We start from the raw sequence: 11516 nt of genomic DNA on the forward strand, positions 1-11516 counted from the left end.
TTTATACACATGAATTTATAATATTGTTTTTAAATGTGTGAAAAAATATATTAAATAAAAAACAAGATAATAAATTCAACTAGATAAAGAAAAAAAAAGAATTATAAAAATAAAATTGTGAAAATCAATTCCCATAAAAAATTGGCTATGGATGATGTTTCATATTGAGAAAACTCTCTTGAAATTCTAAACCGTCGGTAATAAAGGTGGAGTACCAATGTCCTCCTCGACGCAGTTTTTCTCTCCTCTCTCCCTCCCCCTCCCCCTCCCCCTACCTTCACACACTCTCTTCTCTTCCCTCCAAACCCACCAACCCACTTACCACACACACACTCCTCAACCCACCACCACCATTATCACTTCCACACCACTCACCCCCACCAAAAACCCACCAAAACCCAGACCCGAATCCCGCTCCACCGCCTCATGGGTCGAACTCCTCCGATCCCACACCCGTTCCAACCGCTTTCGCGAAGCCATCTCCACCTACGTCGACATGACGCAGGCTGGCGCAGAACCCGACAACTTCGCCTTACCAGCCGTTCTGAAAGCCACAACCTGCATTCACAACTTCAATTGCGGGAAACAGATACATGCTGCCGCCGTCAAGCTCGGTTACAGCTCGTCCTCCGTGACTGTGGCCAACACCCTCGTGAATTTCTACGGGAATTGTGGAGACATTGGGGATGTATTCAAGGTGTTCGAGAGAATTCCTCTGAAAGACCAGGTTTCTTGGAACTCGATGATAGCGGCACTGTGTCGTTTCGAGGACTGGGAGCTTGCTTTGGAGGGGTTTCGGTTGATGCAATCAGAGAGAGTGGAGCCGAGCTCGTTTACATTGGTGAGCGTGGCGCAGGCGTGCTCAAATTTAAGTAAGCACAGCGGGTTGCGACTTGGCAAGCAAGTTCATGGGTATAGTTTGAGGGTGGATGATCGGAAGACATTTACGAACAATGCTTTGATGGCTATGTATGCCAAACTAGGTAGATTGGATGATTCGAAAGCTATATTTGAGTTGTTTGCTGATCGAGACATGGTTTCTTGGAACACAATGATAAGCTCGTTTTCACAGAGTGACCGGTTTTATGAGGCGTTGGCCTTCTTCCGCGATATGGTTCGTGAAGGAAGTAGGCCAGACGGAGTAACAATTTCAAGTGTTCTTCCTGCGTGTTCCCATTTGGAGTTGTTAGATATGGGGAAGGAAATTCATGCGTATGCCTTGAGAAACGATGAGTTGATTGGGAATTCTTTTGTGGGTAGTTCTTTAGTTGACATGTACTGTAATTGCAAAGTGGTTGAGAGTGGCCGTAGGGTTTTTGATACCATCTCAGAGAGGAGACTTGGGCTCTGGAATGCTATGATTGCTGGTTATGCACAAAACAGTTTCAACGAGAATGCAATACTGCTCTTTATGGTGATGGTGGAAGTCTCAGGGTTTTTTCCTAATACCACCACCATGTCAAGTGTCTTGCCAGCATGTGTGGACCATGAAGCTTTCTCTGACAAAGAAGGTATACATGGGTATGTGGTGAAGTTGGGGTTTTGGACAGATAGGTATGTACAAAATGCAGTTATGGACATGTATTCTAGGCTTGGTAAAATTGAAGTATCTAGACATATATTTGACAGCATGGAGATCAGAGATATTGTCTCTTGGAATACGATGATCACGGCTTACGTATTATGCGGATGTCATGAGAATGCCCTCATGCTGATAAAAGAAATGCAAAAAGTTGAAGAAAAAGAGGAAGAGAAAAATGAAGACTATGCAGATGAAAGAACCACTGGGCCGTCTAAGCCAAATGCAATAACACTCATGACAGTCCTTCCTGGTTGTGCTGCCCTCGCAGCACTAGCAAAGGGAAAAGAAATCCATGCTTATGCTATTAGAAATGCATTGGCATCAGATGTCGCAGTAGGAAGCGCATTAGTTGATATGTACGCAAAATCGGGTTGCTTGAACTTATCTAGGGCAGTATTTGATGGCATGCCCATTAGAAACGTCATCACATGGAATGTTATCATTATGGCTTATGGGATGCATGGGAAGGGAGAGGAAACCCTGGAAATTTTTAGGACTATGGTGGCAGAAGAACGACAAAGGGGTGAGAAAGCCAAGCCTAACGAAGTTACGTTTATTGCAATTTTCGCTGCTTGTAGTCATTCTGGAATGGTAAATGAAGGCCTAAACTTGTTCTATAGAATGAAAAATGACCATGGAATCGAACCCACAGTGGATCACTATGCCTGTGTGGTTGATTTGCTTGGTCGAGCTGGTAAAATGAAGGAAGCATATGAACTTGTCAATGCCATGCCTCCAGAATGCGACAAGACCGGTGCCTGGAGTAGCTTGCTAGGTGCTTGCCGGATCCACAAAGACGTTGAAATTGGGGAAATAGCGGCCAAGAATCTCCTTCAGTTGGAGCCAAATGTAGCTAGTCACTATGTTCTATTATCCAATATATACTCGTCTGCTAGGCTCTGGGATAAAGCATCAGAGGTACGGAAAACCATGAAGGAAATGGGGGTCAGAAAAGAACCTGGATGCAGTTGGATAGAGTTTGGCGAGGAAGTTCACAAGTTCATTGCTGGGGATGTTTCACACCCTCAAAGTAAGGAGCTCCACGGCTTCCTTGAGATATTATCGGAGAGAATGAAAAAAGAGGGTTATGTTCCTGATACTTCTTGTGTTCTTCAGAATGTTGATGAAGAGGAGAAGGAGATTCTATTGTGTGGACATAGCGAGAAACTAGCCATAGCATTTGGCATCCTCAATACCCCTCTGGGCACTACCATTAGAGTTGCCAAGAACCTTAGAGTTTGTAACGACTGTCATGTGGCTACTAAGTATATCTCTAAGATTGTTGGGAGGGAGATTATTGTAAGGGATGTGAGAAGGTTCCATCATTTCAGGGATGGAAGTTGTTCTTGTGGGGATTATTGGTGAAAAGCATCCAAGCCTAATCATGCTGTACATGAGAAGTTTTGTTCAGATTCCAACATCAACCAACTGTAATATCCTATGGATCTTGATACATTCAGAGTAGGTATTAGTGAGTCATACAGGTACAGGAATCAGCAAATAGGATCTAACATTTTTGGTATCACTGATACCAAAAATGTTTGTTACTTCTGAGGTCGATTCTGTTGGTGCTTCAGTTTTGGCATCTGGTGTTAAAGATCTTATTATGGTCTCCGACCCTGATTGAATCTCCTACGAGGAATATCTCTGTTTTGTTTGTCCTCTTTGTAACTTGCTGTATTTCATTGGAGGGGAATTCCAAAAATCTTGTACCGACTCTCAAGTCTTCAAAACAAGGAGTTCATAACAGATGTGTATAGGATAGTCACCTTATTTCCCACTCACATAAAAACAAATTCTATTTTGTATTCTTAGTTTAGAGATTTTGCCAGTTGCAACCAACATTTGCACTGCAGCAAAATGTTGGGAGTCTGAAAACCCTTTAATGTTTAAACTGTGCTCAGTTCTAGAAGGAAATTTCATTCCTACTTCCCTGTAATGCTGGGTGATTCGAGGTTGTATTCTCTCTGTTTATGGGTGTGAGTGACCTTGTATATCCGTCCATTTTCAAATTTAAAAGAAAGCATAAATTAGCAAGGAAGAAGCTAGTCTAATAAAGCTGTGTCTTTTGCAGGTAATGACCACCACACATGATGTTTCACCAAAATCCTGTCAAGAAAAATGTAATTGCCTTACTCCCTGACTGGCCTAGCTTGAAATGGTTCCACTCTGCGATATTTTGTTCTGTAACACTTGAGAAAGAACGTTTTAGACATTTTTTGCTTGGGTGTATCAGACTATCAGTTGCTTTGAAGCACTTGATTTGGTTCTCCAATACTTTGCATTTGTCCTTGTTTTGAGACTTGATTTGCAACATCAGGTGAATGCTATGGCTCCTCCATGCATTCACTTTTGTGGCACTGTGAATATAATGTTGTTTGGGTTCCTTTTGTAATATTATTTTAGGTTAAGGGTAGTTTAGTCTTTATAGTTTTAGGCCTTTTTCCTTGTATTTATCCGGTTCTCTTTCTTGTAAACTACAGTAGTCATATTTGAAATGTTTCATGGTATCAGAGCCCAAATTGGGCTAATTGTATCTTCCCACCAGTAGAACTCCAATTGCATCTTCTCCTCTCTCTTCTCTCCTCTCTGGGCTGCACACTCTCTTCTCCAGTCGATACCGTACTGCACCGGTGACCTCCTACACAACCAGACGACCAACAAAGATCATTTTTTGACATTCGGCGAGTAGTATTTGCACTCTATTTTGCTGGGGCTCTTGCTCTGCACACGAAATCCCCCTCTCTTGAATGTTCAGGTATTTCGAACCCAGATTTATGTTTTTCTTTCGGCACTGATTGAGGAAGCTAGATCACTTTCGTACCTTGTTCTATAGTCTTAAGCAACGGTTGAGAGATTTCTATTGCTTTCGAGTCCTGGTTTACAGTTTCTGCACTGTTCTGTACTTGAATCTACTAGGTCACCACATTTGAGATCTATACTCGAACCTATTGCGTTCGAATCTGTCTGGGTTAACACCTTTGAGCTTTCAGTACTATTCTGTTTTTGCACTGTCTGGTCGTGTTCTAGTGCTCATTATGTCAGAAGATAAAGTAATTAATGTTCGGTTGAATGGTGGCAATTATTCGTATTGGGCAAGTGTTATAAAGAATTTTATTGTCGGTAAGGAAGTGTGGGGTCATGTGACAGGCCTTATTATGAAACCTCCTCCTGTGAATGTGAAAGATGATGATCCTACTTATGCGGCAAAACATGTAGAGTATGTCAAAAACTTTGGCAAATGGGAAGTTGAAAATGCACGAATTCTTCTTACATGGTTTCATGATTCTTCTGAACCTAGCATCGGAATGAACTTTTCAAGGTATGAGACTGCCAAGGAAATTTGGGATTACTTAAAAAGGATGTATTTTGAGTCCAACTTTGCAAAGCAATATGAACTTGAAGGCTCTATTCAACGGGCTACGCAGGGAGATAAATCCATTCAGGAATTCTACAATGAAATGACTCAATATTGGGATCAATTGATGCTAATGGAACCCGTAGAATTGCAGTCTCTTGATTTCTATGTAGCATACAGTGAGAAACAGCGTCTCGTACAGTTTCTCATGGCCCTCCGTGATCAATTTGAGCCTCTTCGAAGGGCCATCCTTCATCGTTCTCCCCAACCTACAGTTGATGGTGCCGTTCATGAGCTCATAGCTGAGGAAACTAGGTTCAAGGTTGTGTCTGTTGTAACTCCCTCTCAGTCTGCATTTGTTGCACCATCGGTTCAGCCTACTTCATATATGAAACCTCTCTTGCCTACACCGTCTTCTCACTTGATTCAGGCTATAGGCAAGCCTAAACCTCGTGTTGCTTTGGATGAGTGTAGCTTTTGTCACCAAAAAGGGCACTGGAAGCATGCATGTCCAAAATTGTTACAGATGACAGGAAGCACTCCTCGTTTGAAGCCCACCTCCTTTAGGCCCACACAGCAGCATCTTCGGCTCACGCAGTAGTATGTTCGTCCTTCGACTGCTTTCGTAGCTCCTGCAACTATACAGTATCCCTCTTTTGAGCAGTATCAAGAGTATCGTGCGTTTTTGGCCGCCACCCAAGGAGGCCATTCTCAAGCTTCTGCTATGACCACTACTCCGTTAGGTTTGCATGGTTCCTATACCACAGGTATCCTACCTACCACATGGATTTTTTATTCTGGTTGCTCCCACCATATGACTCCTACTTTGTCATTATTAAGCCATTGTATCTCTCTTGCTTCTCCCATTAGTATTTCCACTGCAAATGGCTCTCATATGCATGTCGTGTCTATAGGTTCTATTGTCCTGTCTCCATCTTCCTCCCTGTCTATACCAAATGTGTTCTATGTTCCTCATTTATCTCTTAGTCTTATTTCTATTAGTCAATTGTCTGATTCCGACTTTGATGTCTAGTTCTCTTCTTCTGGTTGTGTTATGTAGGATCAGATGTCGAAGAAGCAGATTGGGACCGGGTGTAGAGTTGGTGATCTATATGTTTTAGAGACTTTGCATGTTCCTATTGAGTCTACTACCACTGTTATGTCATCCTTTTGTTTAAATCAGGATTCTTCCCCCTTTTATCTTTGGCACTCTCGCTTAGGGCATTTATCTAGTGAACGTTTGAATCTTTTACTTAAGTCTGGCTGTTTGGGAAACATTTTTGCAAGTGATATCTCTGAATGCAGTGGTTGTAAGTTTGCCAAGACGTCTGCTTTACCTTTTAATAGAAGTACTTCTGTTTCTACTTCTCCATTTCAGCTTGTTCATACAGATTTGTGGGGTCCTTCCCCAATTGCTACTAAAGGTGGTTCTCGATATTATGTCTAATTTGTTGATGATTATAGTAGGTTTACATGGGTATATTTGTTGACATGCAAGTCAGATTTTTACCAAGTATATCGCAATTTTCATTCCATGGTTCAAACTCAGTTTTCAACAGAAATCAAAGTTCTTCGCTCTGACTTAGGAGGAAAATACTCTCTTGGTGAGTTCACACAATTCTTAACTTCTCTTGGCACCATTCATCAATCTTCTTGTACCGACACTCTCGCTCAAAATAGGCGTGCTGAACGCAAGCATCGTCACCTTTTAAATACTGCACGGTCTCTTCTTCTTTCCTCTTCTGTGCCTGCTGCCTTTTGGGGTGAGGCTGTACTCATTGCAGCTTATCTTCTCAATCGGATGCCTACTCCGCTTCTCTCTGGTTCTTCCCCATATGAATGACTCTTTGGTCAGATTCCTAACTATTATCTTCTTCGTGTGTTTGGCTCAACTTGCTTTGTCCTTCTTCCTAAAAAGGACCGCACTAAGCTTAGTGCTCGTAGTGTCTTATGTGTCTTCTTGGGGTATGGTATCCAACAAAAGGGTTACCGTTGTTATGATCCCGTGACCCGAAAGTTGTACGTGTCTCGGCATGTTACTTTTCTCGAACGTCTCCCCTTCTTCTCTCTCCCATCCAAACCCTTTAGTGTCGTCAAAGAGGATCTTGTGCATATTGATCCATTCCCCACGGATGTTCCTATAGATGAGTATGTTCGTACTCTTGAAGTGTTTGATATTCCTGTTGCACCTCCTACTTCTTCTAGTTCCAACCGCATTCCTCCTCTTCCCAAGCATTATGTCCGTCGTGGTTGTACGACTCCTCGTCCTCCCTCTGCTTCGGAAGACTCTAATCCACCAGAATACCGGTATCCCTCTCGTGATCGTCGTCCATCGGTAAAACTTCTTGGCTTTACAAATACTTGTTTTTCCTCTTCTTATCGCAATTTCTTATCTCTCATACACACATTTTGAACCCCGTTCTTACAAAGAAGCTTGTAATGATCCTAACCGGGTGATTGCCATGAATGACGAACTCACTGCTCTTGCTAATACTCAGACTTGGGACTTGGTTCCTCTCCCGGCTGGTAAGAATCTCATTGGATGCAAATGGGTTTACAAAGTAAAGACTTATTCTGATGGTTCTTTGGAGCAGTACAAAGCCTGCTTAGTTGCCAAGGGGTTCTCTCAGGAATATGGTATTGATTATGAGGGGACTTTTGCTCCTGTTGCAAAAATGACATCTATTCGTCTTTCGATTTTTGTGGCTGCTACGCACCAATAGCCTCTATTTCAGCTGGATGTTAAAAATGCATTCCTCAATGGTCATCTATCTGAGGAAGTTTATATGCATCCTCCTCCGGGTCTCCCTCATGCCACCGGCCTTATTTGTCACCTCCCTCGTGCTCTATATGGGCTCAAACAGTCCCCTTGCGCTTGGTATGCATGTTTTCATGATGTGGTTTTACAAATTGGTTTTCAGCCTAGCATTCATGAATCTGCTCTTTTTGTTCGTCGCACTTCTTGTGGTTTGGTTCTCATAGTGCTTTATGTTGATGACATGATCATCACTGGGTCTGACTCTGCTGCTATTGATGAAGTGAAACATCACTTGTTTCACAAATTTGAGATGAAGGACTTGGGACTTCTTCGGTATTTTCTTGGCATTGAGGTTGGCTCCTCTCCAAATGGTTATCTCTTGACTCAGACTAAGTACGTGATTGACATTCTTCATCGTGCTCACCTTACTGATGACAAAAACGTTGATACTCCCATTGAATTACATGCCAAGTTCTCTGATTCTGATGGGGTTCCTCTTGCTGATCCTACCGAGTATCGTGAGCTTGTTGGTTGTCTTGTTTATCTCACCGTCACTTGGCCGGATATTGCCTATGCTCTGCATATTGTTAGTCAATTTGTTTGTGCCCCTCGGTTTACTCATTCGGCTGCCTTGCTTCGTATCCTTTGCTATGTTCGTGGCACCATGTTTTAGTGTTTATTTCTCTCTTCCTCTTCTTTCGATTTGACTCTTTGGGCCTATGCCGATGCTGATTGGGCAGGTGATATTTCTGATCGAAAGTCCACCCTTGGCTTCTATGTTTTCTTGGGTGATTCCCTTATTTCCTGGAAAAGCAAGAAGCAATCCGTTATTGCTTGTTCCACTGCAGAAGCTGAGTATCATGCCATGGCCCATGCCACCTCTGAAATTGTTTGGCTCCGCTGGCTTTTATCAGATATGGGTGTCACTATCTCCTCTCCTACACCTCTCTTTTGTGACAATAAAAGTGCCATTCAGATTGCCCATAATTTCGTTTTTCATGAGCGCACGAAGCATATTGAAATTGATTGTCACTTTGTTCGCCATCATCTCCAATCTGGCGCAATTGCTCTACCATTTGTCTCATCCTCTCTTCAGTTAGTCGATTTCCTCACTAAGACGCACATCACCGCTTAGTTTTGCTTCCTCCTTGGCAAACTCTCGATGCTCTCCGGGCTCGCATCATGAGTTTGAGGGGAGGGGGGTGGGGGTGGGTGGGGGGTGTGTGAGTATAATGTTGTTTGGGTTCCTTTTGTAATATTATTTTAGGTTAAGGGTAGTTTAGTCTTTATAGTTTTAGGGCTTTTTCCTTGTATTTATGCGGTTCTCTTTCTTGTAAACTACAGTAGTCATATTTGAAATGTTTTAGGCACATGGGTTTACAGTGGAACATCGTCATTTTGTAACATGTTGACCTCTGAATTCTATTTCAAAGTGACCACCTCACCCCTCATTATCTCAAACAATAGAACACGTACATAGGATAGGGATCCTTACATTATAAACCGTGCCTCGCCTGTTATAACCTGAATATTGCTTCTTGAGTTATATGGGGATGTTGCCTCCTAAGGAAGTTGGCTTTCTTGTTTCATCCCTTTTGGCTCTGGCTGCTTACCATTCACTTCTTCAGCAAGAGAAAGGAAAAAAGCAAAGAACACGGCAGGATAGTGAAACAGTTTAATGTCCGGGATCAACTGTAAACCTGGAGGTCTAGACATCGGGATGGGTCCATTGTTGGCCCTGCTCGGGTTACCCCACACAACAAACTTCTATCAACCAATCTTTGCAGTTTTTATAAGGCAACAAGTTCAACAGGAGAACCACCATCCGTAAGTTTGTAAAGCGTCTACTAATCCCGGGTTGCATAACAACAGGAGCCCCATTAGTTGAAGCTACATCATGTTTATTCTGTTTTGGCTAGAATTTAATCTGCCAAGTCAGATCTTTAAATAAGGTTTGCCAGATCTTTAAATAGAATTTGTCTCAATATGAATATGGAGTATATCATAATTTATAGCCCCCATGCACAGTTCGAACTTCAGCTCTTAATCTTCCAAAAAAAAAAGTGCATATACCACCCTGATAGATTGTTTTGCTTGTTAACTTGCCCAGACGCAAATGACAACAATGTGAACATCATCAACATCATTGTCATCGTCCAAATGTCTCTACTTTTGGTTTTATTATTAGCATATGGAAGTAAGAAAGCAGGAATATTCATGTTCAACACTACTATTCTCAATGTTTTCTTTTCCAGAGAATGGCAGAATGGAACAAGCATTTAAATGATAAAGTTGAGATGCCATTCCATCAACCTAAAACATTAAACCCAGAGTCATTAAAATCAGTGCAACAACTAGAAATGAGTCCGCTTAAAAAAGTTTACCCATAATCCTGTTCCCATGCCGTTTGCAGAGGCGATTTATTTACATTTGGAAGGCTTTCCTTGGCCTTTCTTAGGGGGTCCCTTTCCACGACGCTTCAACATTTCAAGGTTGGATAATCGCTTGCACAAGGTGCATTTGATCAGATGAAATCACGGCAGTTTTTATGCCGCGCATATAATAAGTCTGACAATGCAATGAGATATGTTTCGCAATATATAATGCCTACAGACAATACCAATTTCTCCATGTATGAAAATAAACAAAGTAACCCAAAAGGAAACTTCATTTTTAATCTTTTCCAAGAACAAAACTGATGACTAATCAATAGATTTCCACTCTTCCTCTCTTTATTAAAGCAACTCCTATACAAGAACACAGAAAGAATCCCTGATAAAGTAGCCCCCTGTAGTAGTAGAACACCCTAATTGTGTTTTTGTGTGTGTGTGTGTGTGTGTGTGTGTGTGTGTGAGAGAGAGAGAGAGAGAGAGAGAGAGAGAGAGAGAGAGAGAGAGAGAGAAATCGGCAAAGGAACCTCATGACCATCATTTTACCATTTTCCATCAGCAAGGGGTACACTCAAATTATTTAACATCCTCGTTACTCATTGGTAGATTACTGCCCATAAGCTCTCACTAGAAATTGACAAACTATCCCAAGTTCCCAACCAACTTTCTTTGCCCGAGTGCATTCCAATTCTAATGTGATCCTCGTTACCTGGATAAAAGAAAGAATGTGCGCTAGAGACTACAATCAACTTTTTACCTAAAGCTTTTTCCATGAGAATGAGGATAAATCTTTTTTCCATATTTTCAAATATCACAAAACATATGAGCTTGTGATTATTTTCTTTTATCCCTAACTACTGATAGTACTTTCATTTGCAGAACCTGCACTGAACGAATTATGATACAACCTTATCCTATGAGTCCAACTCTATTGATGGTCGCACAGGGTACCAAACTATAACTACATCCAGCAACTTTGACAACTAAGCCAACAATAAATAGTCAACATTCACGATGGATTTGCCCATAATAGCCACACCTCTTTGTATCATGATGTAGCTAGGGCAGGAGGAATACATGATCGTCGATCTTTACATTATGGAGCATTTCATTCCTTGTTTGGTAATGACAGTGCTTACTTTTGTTTATTTGGATTAGGGAGACATACGTTTTTTTGTATGCAGTTTTCTTGACTTCGTGCATATATAACGAGTGATTGTTTTAGCAATTGCCTAGGTGAGTTGGTATGTGGAATTACCCTCTTGCCCTCCTTCAAAACGAGTGATTGTTTTGGTTTCTGTGTGGCCCGTGATCTTTGGTTCAAGTTCCTCCTCCGTTGGGTTGCTGATTTCTTGACCTTCTCGCTCTAATCCTGCACAGTGAACGCACGACTAAGACCTGACTGGGGTTGCCCGGCAAGGCCCTCCG

The 11516-nt window shown here is 41.9% G+C and overlaps 1 protein-coding gene across 1 annotated transcript; it reads left to right on the forward strand.

Annotated features, from left to right (window-relative positions):
* The first annotated feature begins 173 nt into the window (after positions 1–173).
* LOC131313677 (pentatricopeptide repeat-containing protein At3g57430, chloroplastic) lies at positions 174–3298 on the forward strand. Its single transcript, XM_058342118.1, has one exon. The coding sequence runs from the start codon at positions 218–220 to the stop codon at positions 2945–2947; it is 2730 nt and encodes a 909-aa protein (XP_058198101.1). The 5' UTR covers positions 174–217; the 3' UTR covers positions 2948–3298.
* Positions 3299–11516: the final 8218 nt, after the last annotated feature.

This window comes from Rhododendron vialii, chromosome 13a, assembly GCF_030253575.1.
Source record: "Rhododendron vialii isolate Sample 1 chromosome 13a, ASM3025357v1".
Taxonomy (NCBI): domain Eukaryota; kingdom Viridiplantae; phylum Streptophyta; class Magnoliopsida; order Ericales; family Ericaceae; genus Rhododendron; species Rhododendron vialii.